Source organism: Bombus fervidus, chromosome 1, assembly GCF_041682495.2.
Source record: "Bombus fervidus isolate BK054 chromosome 1, iyBomFerv1, whole genome shotgun sequence".
In the NCBI taxonomy this organism is placed as follows: domain Eukaryota; kingdom Metazoa; phylum Arthropoda; class Insecta; order Hymenoptera; family Apidae; genus Bombus; species Bombus fervidus.
In genome coordinates, this window is record NC_091517.1 from 19162959 (window position 1) to 19179407 (window position 16449).

The following is a 16449-nucleotide window of genomic DNA, read 5'->3' on the forward strand; positions in this document are numbered from 1 at the left end:
CAATAATATTTGTTCGCTATAACTTTACAATAACATTAAAAAGAATGACATGAACCAACAGATAAACTTAGATATAAAAGAGGTTATAAAAATGTATTATGTTGTATATTGTCACTATAACATAAACATGTACGTATTAAGATCAGGCTAAAATGTCTGTTATTGTAAGGATATTTGTTTCTTGTATTAAATTTCACTGGATGATATAATGCTGTAGTTCCGGAATAAAAGATGCCGGGTTTCATTTGATTAAAATTTCGAAAAATTGGTCTACCCACCTTTTTTGTACTATTGCAACAGGTATGAATAACATTAACGAAAAAAACCGTTTATCCTTACATGATTGTTTGAAACAAAATAAGTAAATAAATTATGGGTATTCACTGATTCTCTCATAATCTGTCAAAATCTAAAAAAATTTTCCAAGGACTACTGTATTATACACACAAATTTGATAAAAATGTATATTAAATTTACAAAAATTAGAATTATAAAAGCTTGCGTTTTTACAAAAAAGTAACATAATTAAAAAGACAATATAGTTGTAATTTTTAATTCTTTTATAAAATTATTGTATCATAAACTTTTAATCTCATATACAATTATTATATATTATTGAAGTAAATAATTCGATAATAAAAAAATGCTACGTTATTTTACGAAAGTTCAATATTCTATTAGTTTGTTTATCAAAACCTTATACAAAATTTCGGAATATGATAAAAAGAATAACTATCCTACTTCATGAACATTGTAATATTAATTTTAATGCAATATAAAAATATGCAATAAACGAATATAATCAATACTAAATACTAAATTCTAATTAATATGTCACTTAATATAGAAATTAATATTAATTCGTACAGACAACTAATCACGACTTTTAAGGATTATAACAGCCAGCCAAATCGAAGAAATTTTACCGATGTAAGGCTGTATCTGACATACCACAGCAAATTCAACTGGATCATTAATATTATAAATCTTCGTCGCATGTAAATATTCGCTCAAATCATCGATGCTGCATTCACGTTTGTTTAAAATAAAACCATGAACGTGGTAAGCTCTGTATAATTGTTTCAAATCCCTTTTATCTAATTGTACTTCTGAAGAAGGTTCTATTTTAGAAATAAAATTTCGTAAAATAGTTATTGCATGTCGATTGAAGATCGTCGTTAAACCAATTGTGCTTCGCCAATGAGCTAACTTATCTTTTAAGGCCTGCTCTAAATCCATACCGGTCTTCTTAATTTGCCTTAGTTCTTCCTCTGTAATACTTAAATCTAATACTTGCACAGTATGGTCATTTTTAGTTGACGTCGTAATATCAACGAATCGCCATTCTTTGCTTAATTTCACGTCGTACTTGAGATTATGGGCCAAAATAGATTTTTGCAAGTTTTCCCATATCTAAAAAATATATTATTCGTAATGATTAAAAAAAATTAATATTATTTTAAATAAATTGATGTGTGACAACAATAATACTAACGCCAGAATGATTAATTAGTCGAGACACCTTCATTAAAGGACAATGGGTATCATCTAATTTATAGCATTTTCCAACTTCTGCATCCCATAGCATATATATTCCGTTTTCACTAATACTTAAAACAAATGACGTCCATTTACTTATTTGAGAAGAACCTGTTATATTAATATAAAAATCATTAGTACATTTTTTTTGTTTACAATTAAAAGCATAGTAGTCTAAGTACGATTACTACACACCTAATAAAACGTATGTCTGCAGATTGAAACCTTGTAATAATACTGCAAGTAGAGTTGCTCTTCCATAGTGATCCACTTTACGTATGTTCAATGTTTGACGTGGGGTGATCGGCCCATAATGATTAGGTAACGATGGTACAAGCATCACTAATCTTGCAGCATCTTTCGGATTTTCAACGCCGTTAATTTTATATGATGTAACGAGACATCGTTGAATTCCTTTCAATAATGTATTTATAGTAGTACTTTCAACCGACTTAGGAGTAATTGAACGATCCATTTTCATCAGAACGTAAATACGAGTACATGACTGACCAGGACTAGCTTGTATGTATCCAAATAACAAATTTGGGCTAAATAATGGAGATAATGTAATCCATCGCTCAAGTTCTTGATAATTTCTGTGATGTTCAAGAGGAATTCTGGCTTCACCTATCCACTGTTGACCCCAAACAGGATGCTGATCAAACAGGCGAATCTTTATACAATGCTCTTCATTTTGTCTTGGTAACTCAAAGTACATTGTTTGGTGCCATATAGGTGCTGAACCTTCTGCTATGGATGTTGTGTGTGCTGTGTTACCCCATTCAACTTCTACAAATGGTTGAACTAATGCAGACTCTTCTCTAATTGGTATTTCTATTCCTCGCAGAATAGTTACAGACAAAATTGTCTTTCCTATTGTATGATGTCTACGGGTACCAGATGATGATTCTAGTGGGTGTTTAAATTGGAATAAGTTCCTGAATGATATATTGAGCAAAGAAAATGCAGGTTGTTCTGTTATGACTATATCTGGAGATTTTGTTTTCTCTGTTTGACTTTTCTTAGGTGTGATAAATTCTGAATTTCTGCCAAAAGTTAATGCTGGATCTTCCAGTAAAAAGTATTTCACTTGCTTTTTATGAATACTTTTCGATGGCTTGAGTAAAGACAAATGATTTTGTGGATCATTTGGATCATTACTTAATTTATAAAGATGAGATGCATATGACTCTTGTTCATTTTCACCATAACTACTTAAAGTAATTGTACAAGTGACGGTTCCAGCGTGTATTCTACCAAAATTGTCACTTATTGCAAAATCTATTTCTGCTGTATGATTCTCAATGTTGCGTTTTGGCAACGGCAATGGTAAGATGCTAGATTGACCACTTTTAGTATGTACTTGTATAGAAAGATTATTGCATTCTGAACTCTTTATTAACAATTTATGCATCTTTCTATTAAAGGGACTATTTACCTTACATATAATTTTCTTTTTGAATAACAGATAAACAGATGTGATTTCTATAGAATTTGATTGATTGGTATTAATGTTTACTTCACGAATTACAATTTCTAACAATTTGCCAGAGAATTTTCGTTTTGATTCGTATTGTAAAACTTTCATGTTACTAAGTTCAGAAAGTTTAATGTCACTGTAAACAAATGGATGATCAGAAGAATATAATCCATCCTCAACTAATGTAGTTTCTTGACATAATTTTCGCAGATTTTTAGTATCATTAGTAAGAACATTGATTTCTGAAACTTTATTTATAATAGGATATGCATAACAAAGACTTAAATCTTGTTCTTTTCTATCTTCTGTATGTTGTGCATATTCCTTAATGAAATCGATATCCTTGTTCAACATAGTATTTAAAACAATAATGTCTTAATCAATTACTGTAAATATATATATATAGAAATTTGTTGCAAAAATATCAATATAATTGATATATTTTTATTATTTCATTCATTTACATTCCTTTCATCACAATTCAATGTTTATTTTAAAAAGATTGCCTAGCAACGTGAAAGTGATGAAAGCGCCATCTAGAAATTCAAAACTTTACCAGTATCCTCTTATTAAATGATTCGACCTTTATCAATTTAATGACTTTATATTTAAAGTTAAATTATACTATAGACAATATATAGTACAAATAAAATTTTGTATCACGTAAATTAAGATATTGATCTTAGAAAGAAAAATATCAATAAATTTACAAATCTATACAATCTATCCTTTACAAATTAGAACGATGAACTTGGAAATTATATTTAGTCTAAGAATAACAACTCTTTACAAAATTTTGCGTATGAAATACATAAAGAAATGTATGATAGAGAAACATAAAGGTATAAACGCAAGTACTGCTTTACAAAGTTAAAATTAACAAGCGCTATATTAAAATGTACATCCTAGGAGCAGCTGTCTACCATAGTATTCAATCATAAGATGGAAAATACTTGTACCACTTCTTATTCTTTAATACTGAAATATGCGTAGGCTGTGAAAGGAAATTCGTGATTTCATTCTCAATAATCTAATCATCGATATATATGGCCAAGAATTAGTGGAACTAAAATTAGTAATAAAGATTTTAATTAATAAAAACGGAATCTGTAATTTATTCTATTTGTTTCAATTGAGAATTGATAATATACATATGCACAAAATTATAATGATAGACATGATTCTATCCATTCTAGAGATAACCTCGCTATATCAAATGAAATAAAGAAAATATATTTGAGTGAATTGTTTTATTATCATTCGAGTTGCGTTTCTTGCATGATTTTACGATTGAAAGATTTCACAAGATCAAAAGAGATACAAAACTGTAAAGAGGTCAGAAACCACAGTAAGGTGAGATCGCAGAATCAAGAATAGAGAGCGGATACGGTCTATGCTTGTGGGCAGGAAGTAGATCAACTATAATTCATCGTATAATCAATCTACCGAAGTTTACATGTCGATCTTGGATGCATTCCTTACTTTAGTCTTATGTTATCTTTCTTATAAAAAATTAACGTATCTGCTTAATGACTTAAATAGTTGCTAGTAAACTACAGTATACCTTCACAAATTTTGCTTAAAACTCATAAAGTTAAATCAGATGTTTGAATATTTTTACATTATATTATTCTCATTATTTTATTATTATTATTATTAATATTTCAGTATATTAATTTTAGTGTTATTTTTTATTTCCCGATTATAAGAATTAAAACTGTTTTCCTGGAATGTGCAATATAGCAGTTTTAATATATTTTTAGGAAAATTCAGTTATGTTCATATTTGTAGAACACCCGGTATACGGAGACAAGATCAATACCTAATATGGGTGTACATAATACAAATACATATTATAAGATCCCATACATCTCGCCAACTCGAAAAGTTCTATGTCCTTTTTAATGCACATGCTACATTTCAATATATTTTATGATATTATGTATTATAATATTGTATCGAAATATTAAATTGTTTCTGTGAATTAAAATATTTAAATGTACTTTTGAAGGTACATTGCATATTTACTATAATATACACAATTATAAACTTCATACAGGAAAAGTTAAGAAAATATAAACAAATGTACAGTTTAATAAAAAATTATTATTCATTTTATAATTTACATTTAAACATTACTTAACATTATTTATGTATTATGAAAAGTAATAATTTTTTAGTAATCTTCAAACTATTATCTCTGAAATAATGTTTTTAGATCTGCAACATTTCGGAATAAAAATGCATTACATTTTGTTACAAGGGTTACACGAGTTACATGAGTCACCAATAAAAATGCAAAATCCAAATATGGAAGAAACTGTCGCGCATCGCAACCACATTTTTCTATAAAAATTACCCTCATTTTCCTAAATTTTGTTCAGACGCTTTAGCTAAAAATTAATTTTTATTATTGTTCATTTAATCTAACGTAATAAATAAACATATTGTCTAATATCAGAGAAACAAGCAATTATATCGTTAATACGAGGGACTATATTTTCCGTATAAGGACTGTGCGTTCAGTTGCCGTGGGTACTGCGGTCGAAAAAAGACCAATCACGAAAGGGAATGAGGCCACCGACGACCAATCAGCGTACAGTGACGAAGTTGCCTACCGAAGGTATAAATACCCGTGCTAGGAGCCGGTGATGCATTCCGATTTTTGGGCGGAGGTGCCGTAGTTGTTAGCGAAAGCTCCATTACTTGCTTGAGCCAACTATCGACGTCTTACGTCTATTTCTATTTCTTTCTTTGAAGAATTTTGAAAGACTTTACACTACAAAATGGTAAGTTTTAATTTCCTTTTTATATTTTAAAGAATGTTAAAGAAAGATGAAAAGATAATGATACACTACTGGAAAGAAGGTAGCCATCTTGTAACGGTTAAATGCCGGCCGGCTTCCGGCTTTATGCTGAGTTAACGTATTTTTGGAATCTCTTTTTATTTCGATTATTCTTTGTTTAATATCTTAACTTTATATTTTATATATTCGTTTTTTAATGTTTTATATATCTATTTAAACAATTTATTTTTGTGATTCGAGTTATAATGATCCTTTTTTTTTTTAATATTTTAACAGTTTTATAATGATTCGAATTATAATGATTCTTTTTTTTTAAATATTTTAACAGTTGAGTTCATTGAACTTTGAGCATTGACATGTTAATTTATCATTCTGAAGAAAATTGATATACATTATTATTAAAAATTTAAGTATGGGGATTGTTAAATATGGAATATTTAGTTATTTCTGTAATTTATAAATGTATTTTATATCTTTATTTTAGCGTGAATGTATCTCAGTTCATGTTGGACAAGCTGGTGTCCAGATTGGTAATGCCTGCTGGGAATTGTATTGTCTGGAGCATGGCATCCAGCCTGATGGCCAAATGCCATCTGACAAAACCATTGGTGGGGGTGATGACAGTTTCAACACCTTCTTTAGTGAAACTGGTGCAGGAAAACATGTACCAAGAGCAGTCTTCATTGACTTAGAACCCACAGTAGTTGGTTAATATCCCTTAGTTCTGTTACATTATAAGATGCAGTTGTTTATATAAATTTGTAACCAAATTGATTTTCTTATTTCAGATGAAGTACGTACTGGTACCTATCGTCAACTGTTTCATCCAGAACAACTGATCACTGGCAAAGAAGATGCGGCCAATAACTATGCCCGTGGTCACTATACAATTGGAAAAGAAATTGTAGACCTTGTCTTAGACAGAATTCGTAAATTGGCTGATCAATGTACTGGTCTTCAAGGATTTCTTATTTTCCACTCCTTTGGAGGTGGCACTGGTTCTGGATTCACCTCTCTCTTGATGGAACGACTTTCCGTAGACTACGGCAAAAAATCGAAGCTGGAATTCGCAATCTATCCCGCTCCACAAGTCTCTACCGCAGTCGTCGAGCCATACAATTCAATTCTGACCACGCATACCACTCTTGAACATTCCGACTGCGCATTTATGGTTGACAATGAAGCCATCTACGATATTTGTCGCCGTAACTTAGACATTGAAAGACCTACTTACACTAATTTAAATCGATTGATCGGCCAAATTGTATCCTCCATCACAGCTTCTCTGCGATTCGACGGTGCACTGAACGTTGATTTGACTGAATTCCAAACAAATTTAGTACCTTATCCCAGGATTCATTTCCCTTTGGTAACGTACGCACCCGTCATCTCCGCAGAGAAGGCATATCACGAACAGCTCTCTGTATCAGAGATTACGAACGCGTGTTTCGAGCCAGCCAATCAGATGGTGAAATGCGATCCTCGCCACGGAAAATATATGGCCTGCTGTATGTTATACAGAGGCGATGTCGTACCCAAAGATGTAAATGCTGCGATTGCCACCATCAAAACAAAACGTACTATTCAATTTGTCGATTGGTGTCCAACTGGATTCAAAGTTGGTATCAACTACCAGCCTCCAACTGTGGTCCCTGGTGGTGATCTTGCCAAGGTACAGCGTGCCGTTTGCATGTTGTCGAACACGACTGCTATCGCGGAAGCCTGGGCCCGTCTTGACCATAAATTCGACCTTATGTACGCTAAACGTGCATTCGTTCATTGGTATGTCGGCGAAGGTATGGAAGAAGGTGAATTTTCCGAAGCTCGTGAAGATCTTGCGGCTCTTGAAAAAGACTACGAGGAAGTCGGCATGGATTCCGCCGAAGGTGAAGGAGAAGGTGCCGAAGAATACTAAATAGCTCGAGTATTTACAACTGTTTTGATATCTTTTTTTTTTTGGTAATAAAGAGACAGATTGTCTTCAGCAACGGTGTGTCCATATATTAAAAAATCCTAGACCTTCTTTTTATGTTGAATAATTGTCTTTTTTTATTTATACATTCGTAAATATCGTGTACAATCTTTGTAACTTCTTTCCCACGTAATTTAGATATACATATTAATATTTTATACAAAAATTTTTTATAAAATTCTGAAAAAATAATTCCCTGTTTAATTAATATTTATATAATAAATCGGTAAAAATATACATATTTTATATGCTTTCGTACAAACACGTTTATATATCAATATGCGGAAAACAGATGCTACTTATGTAAACAAAATTTTACAACTTTTTATGTATTGTCTATAGCTTAAACATTCATTCGCGAATTAATAATTTACGAAGCAATAATGGTTACTAATCATCTGAACGTGTATGTTCATGTTTTATTTTCATTTTATATTACAATGTCCTCATAAAAATCTTCATCTTCTGATTCATAATTTGGATACAGGTCGAAATTATGCCACATATATACGTCATCAACTATTTCCTCGTCACCATCTCCTTCGTCATCGTTATCTTCAATTGGCATTCCATAATATAACATGTTATAGCACTTAGAATCCATATCTTGAAAATGTTCGTATGGCTTATTACGATTGAGAACAGTGTTGCATAACCAACAAAAATATGTATTGCATCGCCAACACACCATTTTGTTGCAACCATCTGATTTCTGTGAAATAATTGCATTATATATACCATGTACTTGTTTCATACAGAGTGATCCCATTGAGTTAACTTAAAGGCAATACTATCTTTATAGCAAGCAGATCATTCTGTATTACATATGTGTATATTAAATAACATTATTGTTTATTATCAGATAATACCTCAATAGCAGCTTGACATTTAGGACATTTTTGGCTATTACTTTTAATCCAATTCTCAGACATAGCATTTTCTACCAAAGTTTGGAGTTGTTTTTTACCATAACGTTGTTCCATTTGTTGTTTCTTATCATCAGGAGCTTCTTGATATTCAGCTACCACTTTATGTATTTCAGCTATATAGTAGAGTAAATATATTTGAAATATTAATGTTTTTAATACTACATATCATGAGCAATCATTTAATGATTTTAAACATTAAGTAATATTTTGCAAAAATATACCTGAATAAACTTTGCATGGTTCTATGCCATGATACACCATTTTGCAATAAACACAAAATGCATATTGACAGATTGGGCAATTTGCCACTTGTTCATTTGGTTCACGACTAACTGGATACTGACAATTACGTCTTGGACAATATACTATGTCACCCATAGTATCCAATGTGGCATTCAATAATATAGAATCATACTTAGCAAATAATTCTGAACTTACTAAGTCTTTTATCTGAAAACATTAATATAATCAAAGAAATAGAAACAGACTTGGAATGAACAGAAAAATTCACCTGTGCAGGAGTTGCTTCAGAGGTACATTTTTCTTCTGGACAATAAATATTTTGCACATTTCCATCTTTGATTCTTATTTCTAGGTAACCAGTTATGCAATCTTTACAAAATACATGACCACAAGGGAAAAATTGTGTACAATGCTCTCCTAATTTGTCCACAAAACAAATCTTACAAGTATAGAAGTTTTTCTTGAATTCAATTTGGTTACGTTTCTCATTGTAATCGATCAGTGTTTGTATTGGGTTTCTTCCAATAGGACAATCTAATACAGCCCTTTTATCATGATATTTCCTTACTATTTTCTCCTTATTTAAATGCTTGCCATTAACTTCTTTCTTTATGGTGTTCTTTGCACCTTCAATTGTACATTCTTTGTCTATATTATCTATTTTACTCTTATGAATGTTATGTGCTATTTCGAGAGTTTCTTTATAACGTGTGTAAGCAGGACTCATATTAAGATTGTCTTGTATATCCAAGAATTCTAAAGTTTCATCATGCAGAAAGGCTACCCACGTAAACAATATTTCTTGCTCTTTACTTTCTTCCCACAACTTGTCTAATTTTTTACATAGTTTAGTTAACAATGAAAGATGCAACCAAGATGAGCACAAAGTAAATTTAGGTGGCAACTCCGAAGGATAATTTTTTGGTAGAAGTACATGAAGCTTTAGTGGTGGTAAATGAGATATTTTAATCTTTTGTTCTGGTTCATCCACTTGCCTACAATCCTTGTATGTTGCTTGATAATCTACAGGAAGATTTATGAATATCGTAAAAGTACATTGGTACTGATCATTCTCCTTGTGATATGAAAACTCTTCTGAATTGTAAATACTTTCCAACGCGACAATCTCATCTTTTTGCTTTTCACTATCCATCTGTATAAATTAGATGACCAATTGTAGAAAAATATAAAATTAAATCTACAATGAAATAACACAAAACTTAACAAAAGATGTATAAAATGTGTATGTACAGTATAAATACAAATTTTATAAGTAACTAATAATATAAATTTCTATATATATGATTTGTAACGTGCTACTTTCATGTTATTTTTTCATTGCAAAGAAAGATATACTTTATATTTGACAGTTCTAGGTTAAGTAATATTAAAAGTCATTTAAAGAAGAAAAAATGTTATTTCTGACTTTTTAATTATAATTAAACATCACAATTGATAGTTTGTATCAAAATCAAAAACAGAAAAGAAGAATGTAAATTAATTAGTCATATTTGTATAACAAATACTTTAATATTGCAACATCACATTACCTCAATCGTATTACGCGAAAAATACATGCACTAACGACGAATATATATTTATTCAAAGGAAATTTTCACCAAAAACAAACAATAAGAATGAAGTGTAATTTTTAAGCTAAATCTTAACCATTAATAAAATTTGATTTAATACGTAAGAATTTTCGGTCACATACAAAAATGAAAGTATTGTTTTTACTGTAAAATATCGAAAAAATATAATAATATTATATAACAGAATTATAGGTAAAACAAATAAAAATATCTTGTTAGTATATTGTTATTGAAAGTTTCTCGATTCGAAGTTAAATTTTGTAACGAATTCTTTCCCCTACCTATGTAGTTTTCCTGAGAATATTAAGCGTTCGATATGCTCACATTTGAAAAGAAAAAATGTATACATTAACACATCGAGTTTTAGTGTATTATTTTAAAAGAAGTATTACTGTATTTACACTATCTACACGAAAGAACAATACATAATTGGTAATATCAGTAATAGGCCACGTCAATCATTCGTTTAGACATATGATTCGTTTTATATTGTTTTCGTACGATCTTCAAAATGTTGAATGTGATATACGACGACAACAGTTGGAAATTTATTTTCCCAATTTTAATAAATTTCGCGATGTCCATCACTGTGTACTTTTTAACTATACGTTTAATACCAAAGATAAAAGATATGTTTGTCAAAGCTAACCTATACGGTATTGATATGAATAAGAAGAGTGGTGAAAAAGTGTGAGTGAATTTATCTTAATTGTATAATTTTTAGTAGCCTCTTCATTTCTTCTAATTGGTACTAATTTCGCTACAGGTAATTTGCACATGTCAATTTTTTTACAGGCCCGAAGCTTTAGGTGTTGTCACTGGATGTCTTTTTCTTATAACGCTCTTTCTTTTTATTCCTGTACCATTTACAAACTATATATTTAATGACATAAACTTCCCTTATAATGAGGTATGCAACAAACAATTTTCATTGGATGTCCATGTCTTATATGGAAAATTTAGGACTAATTTCAATTAAATAAATGATAATGTATCAAATTTCAATTACAGTTTATGGAGTTTTTGGCAGCTTTACTCTCAATTTGTTGTATGTTACTTTTGGGGTTTGCTGATGATGTTTTAGACCTACGTTGGAGGCACAAATTATTATTACCTACTATTGCTTCCTTACCACTTTTAATGGTGTATTACATTAATTTTAATTCTACATTAATTATTGTGCCAAAACCCTTAAGACCATGGTTTGGTCTTTCAGTGGATCTTTGGGTATTTTATTATTTATATATGGGGATGTTAGCAGTGTTTTGCACAAATGCTATAAACATATTAGCTGGTATAAATGGTTTAGAAGTTGGACAGAGCTTAGTAATTTCAATAAGCATTCTTTTGTTTAACATAATAGAGCTATCAGGAGATCTATGGAAAGCACATCAATTTTCATTGTATTTCATGCTTCCATATATAGCAACATCACTGGGCTTACTAAAATTTAATTGGTAAGTTGTATATAAAATAGGTAAATAATAATGTGTAAATTCAATTCTTCGGTAATATATAAAATGATATTCAAATAAGAAAAAGTAATTACAACTGTTTTCTTTATAAGTTATATGTATATAAATCATTTAACATTCACAATTCATTCAACATATTATTTTGGTATATAAATTCAGTACAATATTATATAGTTTACATTGAGTATTGAGTATGAGTTAATATCACAGTCAGGTGTGACCAATATGTCAATAATAGTCTAATTTAGCATAGAAATTTTCTACTAGCCAGTCGTATTTCCATGTATTATTAAGTATTGTTTCAGGCGCAAAATAGAGGTCCTGAGATTTAGAGACTCTTAAGAGATTAGTTTTTCCATCTAACCATAATCCACTTCCTATTAGGTCCTCAATGAACGGTACGTCGATAGTTTTTTCTATTTGAATTTCTTTGGATTTAACTTTATTATGCAAATTAGTTATAATATTTGCAGGTGCCTGACATAGGTAACAGTACCATCCTCCATAATGATTTAAATCTCCTATTACTAGGCCTAGGCTATCTCTTTCACTCAAATCTCCTTCCAGTTGTTCTAACATAATAGAATTTGATTGATAAGCTTCACGCATTAATCCAATTGTACATGCACCAACTGTTATCGTTGTCTTAAGTGGATGTTGCCAGAAGAATCCATAAACAGACCATCTTAATCTAAAACCAATAGGTTGTGGCCATCCATTATATACTTTGAGGAACATTAATGCCCTGGAGTTTAATATTTGTTCTGGTTCAGTCGTTATATAAATATCATCATCCCTTAAATTTCGTACTACAGTCTTCAGCTTGTCCCAAATGTATTTAGATACTATTCGCGATGGTTTGTGCATCTTTGTTGCTATATTAATATATAAAATTTTCTTTTGTTTCTGTTGTAATAAACCTTTAAACAGCTTATGATGAAAATTATCCTCTGCATTACTGAAATCACAGATTACAAAAAGATCCACTACATTGTATAGTTCTTCTACTATCACTTCTGCAATTGCTGAGTTATGTTCATGTAGAAAAAATGTATGAATAATACGTCTAGCTATTTTACGATGCTTTAAATTCACATTTTGTTTTGATGCCATGATTGCTCTCCAAACAACTTCTGGTTGACCACAGTCAGAGCCATGCCACCCATGAATACAAATACATTTCTGAAGATCTTCGCTATTTCTCATTTTTTGATCATCCACTCCATGTTTCCAACATATTGTATGATTGTATACTTCAAACAGAGTGAAAGTCTTGATCTCATTTAGTACTACTTCTTCATTGATTGTCTGGTAGATGGGAAACTTTTTGTGAATAGTTCGTCGAATTTTTGGTTCCTGAAATTTAATATATGCTTAAAATTTTTGTTAGACTTAAAAATAACATATAAAGTAACTTGTATCTTACCTGTTGTTCTTCGAATTTTACAAATGTAACAGAGGTATGAGTTGTAGACATAGTTAATTCAGAAGGTGGAGTTGTAGCCACATAAATCATAACAATCAGAACTTGGAGAACTAATAATGTATATAGTAAGGCCAGTTTCCCATCTAGGCGGGGCTGCATGGCACTATTCTTTGCTTTAATTTTGTTAATTTTTCATTTTACACCTTCTAGGAATTTTACTTTAATCATAACATTTTCGTTGCTAAAGAGGCCCATCCATAAGCATGTATACAGTCAATGTATGTATAAGTCTATGAAACGAAGTTTTAACTTGATGATACATTGTATACCAATGATAGTTCACATTTTTATTTTTATATTTAATAAGCGGTATTTAGAACTTAGAAATCATGTTTAAAATATAAAAAGAGTAAAAAATTTATTTATATGCCAGATTTTATTTAAAAATTTCTTTTATATATAAAGCATAATTTTTGTCATATGTTGGTAAATTTCGGCTATTAATTATAACGTTAAATAATGTTCAATGAGGTTTTTGATACAAGGTATACATAATTCGTATACGAAACTCACAATATAGTCTGACGCAAATGATGATGTGAATGCCTTCGCGTCGTGACGTTTAAATCGAGATGTCACCGCTCCCCGGCGTGCCATTTAATTTTAAATGGCCTCAATCATTCATTGACAACTTCTTCAACAAATAGAACAACGTTTCCTAGCCAACTTTTTGTATTTTACTAATCGTACAATCGTTCGCATCATAATGCCACATATTTTCACCTCCCCCGACTGGTCGAATTTGTTATTGAAAGATATCCCGCCGTTCCATTAACATCCACAAGAAGTATTCCTGGACTGCCTGCCGAAAGGAGCGTAACCAGTTGGAAAACCACGCCCGAATGCTTCCTTCTACTCAACCTCTTTTACCTTACTTCCGTATCAAGCGCGGTCGTAACCCCACTCAAGGCGCACGCGTCTCCAAGTATCAATTAATTAATTAGAAAGATTTATTATTCGCGGAAATACGAATAACGAATGAAAATCAGCTATAGAAATTAATTTTGGATCGAATATATTTAAGCAAAATATTTTATATAATTTTCAGATACTTAATATTAGTTATTTAATTTCTTTGTGTCTTTTGAAAATAAATATTTTATGTACAATAAATGATAATATTGTACTGATATAATAATAATATATTGTATTGAATTCAATTTATATTTAAGAATTTCAGTGTACTTTGGAAATATCTAATTTTAGAATTTCTATAATTTATTTATGGAATTTATTTTTTATTTAATTTTTTAATTTTTTTGTTTTCTTTAAAGAGATATGTTATTTAAAATCCTATTCTTATTCTTTTCTTTTAGTCTGTTAGAAGAGATTATTATCTTTTATTTTTTATTTCAATTTAATAATAAATAGTAGTACATGATGTGACAATACACAATAAAGTTGATTTTTTAAAGATTTCATCTTTTTGTTCAAGGTACCCAGCACAGGTATTTGTGGGCGATACTTTTTGTTATTTATCTGGAATGACATTTGCTGTTGTTGGTATAATTGGACATTTCAGTAAAACAACTTTATTATTTTTTATTCCACAAATAATTAACTTTCTTTATAGTGTACCACAATTATTTCATTTGATACCATGTCCTAGACATAGATTGCCAAAGTAGGTCTCAAAAAATCAACTATTCTTTTGTATTATTTTTTATGAAGTATTACATATGCAATTCATTTGCAGATACAATAAAAAAACTGATAAGTTAGATATTAGTACTACAGTATTCAATAAAAAGGATATTGGTTCTGTGGGTATGAAGATATATGTTTTATATACATATATATTAATATGAGTTTAATTTAACAAATTTAAACGAATTTTTTTCATAGGTAAATTCATAGCATGGATATTTAGGAAATTAAATATAATAAAATGGCAAGAAGATGATCAAGGTATTGTTACTTGTAATAATTTGACACTAATTAATTTCGTGCTTATTAATACTGGCCCAATGAATGAACCTACACTTACATTGATTTTGTTGCTAATTCAGGTAAGACATTCATATTTTATGCCTGAAGCTTAACAAAATAGTTTCTGATAGTTTCTTAAATATTCTTAGTTTCCTACAGGAAATATAAAAATATCATATTTAATCTATTCATTTGCACAGAAGTGCAACTGTTTTGTATATTTACCACTTACACAGTGAGTTCTAATATGTTAAAAATTTATTAATATTTCAGGTTGTTAGCAGTTCATTAGCATTTCTCATAAGATATCCTCTTGCTTCAATTTTCTATGAGGTTTGAAAAAATATTAGAAATATTTAGAAAGTACAAAGTTATTTTGTTTTTTCATATTGAAATAGTGTATCTGTTATATTAAACTTCTTTTATAGAAGAATTTTCCAATATAAATGTACTTTCATACTTTGTAATTATTATTACTTGATGTACATTTATTAACAGCTTTGGATTATGCGAATATTATTTTGTTATACTATTATCAGGAAATAAAACATGTTCCTTCATTTCTTGTAACATTTAATGATTTTTAATTATAAACATCACAATGTACTGGGAATTGGGTTAGAATAAAATAACCTTTATAACATTTGGAAAATAATATAACACATTAATATTTTTGTATATAAATTATACATGACTTGATTAAAAATGTTTTATAAGCTTTATACACAAAATAATACAAAATACAGTTTTTTTATCATGATTATGAGATTTGCTAAACTATTATAAATTATTATTAAATTATGCAAGTTTTCAATTGCTTTTCATCTTTCTCTCTCTCTCGCGCGCGCACTTGCAGTAACATTTACATATATAAAATATACTTTTCTAAATATACCAAAGGATTTTTAAGACACTTAAGTAATCTAAACACGATTAATTACAACAAATTCGTGAAACAGACGAATAACGCAAATGGTATATAAATTTTTGTTACAAA

General features: G+C 29.8%; 5 protein-coding genes across 8 annotated transcripts; 2 read left to right on the forward strand and 3 right to left on the reverse strand.

Annotated features, from left to right (window-relative positions):
- Positions 1-598: 598 nt before the first annotated feature.
- On the reverse strand, positions 599-3629 carry LOC139989071 (coiled-coil and C2 domain-containing protein 2A). Its single transcript, XM_072006992.1, has 3 exons — positions 1735-3629; positions 1496-1650; positions 599-1413 (listed from the first exon to the last, which is right to left on the reverse strand). The coding sequence occupies exons 1-3, from the start codon at positions 3371-3373 to the stop codon at positions 874-876; spliced, it is 2334 nt and encodes a 777-aa protein (XP_071863093.1). The 5' UTR covers positions 3374-3629; the 3' UTR covers positions 599-873.
- Positions 3630-5652: 2023 nt separating this feature from the next.
- LOC139989099 (tubulin alpha-1 chain) lies at positions 5653-7814 on the forward strand. Its single transcript, XM_072007066.1, has 3 exons — positions 5653-5808; positions 6311-6533; positions 6615-7814. The coding sequence occupies exons 1-3, from the start codon at positions 5806-5808 to the stop codon at positions 7739-7741; spliced, it is 1353 nt and encodes a 450-aa protein (XP_071863167.1). The 5' UTR covers positions 5653-5805; the 3' UTR covers positions 7742-7814.
- A 383-nt stretch (positions 7815-8197) lies between these two features.
- On the reverse strand, positions 8198-10982 carry LOC139989087 (E3 ubiquitin-protein ligase RNF14). 3 transcript variants are annotated; one of them, XM_072007039.1, is made up of 5 exons: positions 10844-10982; positions 9239-10123; positions 8949-9177; positions 8668-8840; positions 8198-8510 (listed from the first exon to the last, which is right to left on the reverse strand). In XM_072007039.1, exons 2-5 carry the CDS (start codon positions 10121-10123, stop codon positions 8229-8231), a joined length of 1569 nt encoding a protein of 522 aa, XP_071863140.1. In that variant the 5' UTR covers positions 10844-10982; the 3' UTR covers positions 8198-8228. The 3 variants fall into 3 exon arrangements, with proteins under 3 accessions (XP_071863140.1, XP_071863132.1, XP_071863151.1); XM_072007031.1 differs by lacking the exon at positions 10844-10982 and adding an exon at positions 10521-10794; XM_072007050.1 differs by lacking the exon at positions 10844-10982 and adding an exon at positions 10233-10256.
- A 91-nt stretch (positions 10983-11073) lies between these two features.
- Positions 11074-15963, forward strand: Alg7 (Alg7 dolichyl-phosphate N-acetylglucosaminephosphotransferase). 2 transcript variants are annotated; one of them, XM_072007089.1, is made up of 7 exons: positions 11074-11252; positions 11358-11472; positions 11574-12019; positions 14959-15147; positions 15220-15290; positions 15369-15532; positions 15726-15963. In XM_072007089.1, the coding sequence occupies exons 1-7, from the start codon at positions 11074-11076 to the stop codon at positions 15789-15791; spliced, it is 1230 nt and encodes a 409-aa protein (XP_071863190.1). In that variant the 3' UTR covers positions 15792-15963. The 2 variants fall into 2 exon arrangements, with proteins under 2 accessions (XP_071863190.1, XP_071863199.1); XM_072007098.1 differs by lacking the exon at positions 15726-15963 and having other exon boundaries at positions 15220-15286; positions 15369-15526.
- Positions 12117-14394, reverse strand: Mgat3 (beta-1,4-mannosyl-glycoprotein 4-beta-N-acetylglucosaminyltransferase). Its single transcript, XM_072007077.1, has 3 exons — positions 14037-14394; positions 13464-13753; positions 12117-13393 (listed from the first exon to the last, which is right to left on the reverse strand). The coding sequence occupies exons 2-3, from the start codon at positions 13620-13622 to the stop codon at positions 12266-12268; spliced, it is 1287 nt and encodes a 428-aa protein (XP_071863178.1). The 5' UTR covers positions 13623-13753; positions 14037-14394; the 3' UTR covers positions 12117-12265.
- Positions 15964-16449: the final 486 nt, after the last annotated feature.

Coding starts and splice junctions, on each gene's coding strand:
- LOC139989071 (XM_072006992.1), bottom strand. CDS start 3,373: ATGTTGAACAAGGATATCGATTTCATTAAGGAATATGCACAACATACA. Junction 1,651..1,734: donor GCAGACATACGTTTTATTAG/GTGTGTAGTAAT, acceptor TTAATATAACAG/GTTCTTCTCAAATAAGTAAA. Junction 1,414..1,495: donor GACTAATTAATCATTCTGGC/GTTAGTATTATT, acceptor TATATTTTTTAG/ATATGGGAAAACTTGCAAAA.
- LOC139989099 (XM_072007066.1), top strand. Junction 6,534..6,614: donor CTTAGAACCCACAGTAGTTG/GTTAATATCCCT, acceptor TTCTTATTTCAG/ATGAAGTACGTACTGGTACC.
- LOC139989087 (XM_072007031.1), bottom strand. CDS start 10,547: ATGTATTTTTCGCGTAATACGATTGAG. Junction 10,124..10,520: donor TTTCGCGTAATACGATTGAG/GTAATGTGATGT, acceptor TAATTTATACAG/ATGGATAGTGAAAAGCAAAA. Junction 9,178..9,238: donor CTGAAGCAACTCCTGCACAG/GTGAATTTTTCT, acceptor TAATGTTTTCAG/ATAAAAGACTTAGTAAGTTC.
- Alg7 (XM_072007089.1), top strand. CDS start 11,074: ATGTTGAATGTGATATACGACGACAACAGTTGGAAATTTATTTTCCCA. Junction 11,253..11,357: donor AAGAAGAGTGGTGAAAAAGT/GTGAGTGAATTT, acceptor ATTTTTTTACAG/GCCCGAAGCTTTAGGTGTTG. Junction 11,473..11,573: donor TAAACTTCCCTTATAATGAG/GTATGCAACAAA, acceptor TTTCAATTACAG/TTTATGGAGTTTTTGGCAGC.
- Mgat3 (XM_072007077.1), bottom strand. CDS start 13,622: ATGCAGCCCCGCCTAGATGGGAAACTGGCCTTACTATATACATTATTA. Junction 13,394..13,463: donor TAAAATTCGAAGAACAACAG/GTAAGATACAAG, acceptor ATTAAATTTCAG/GAACCAAAAATTCGACGAAC.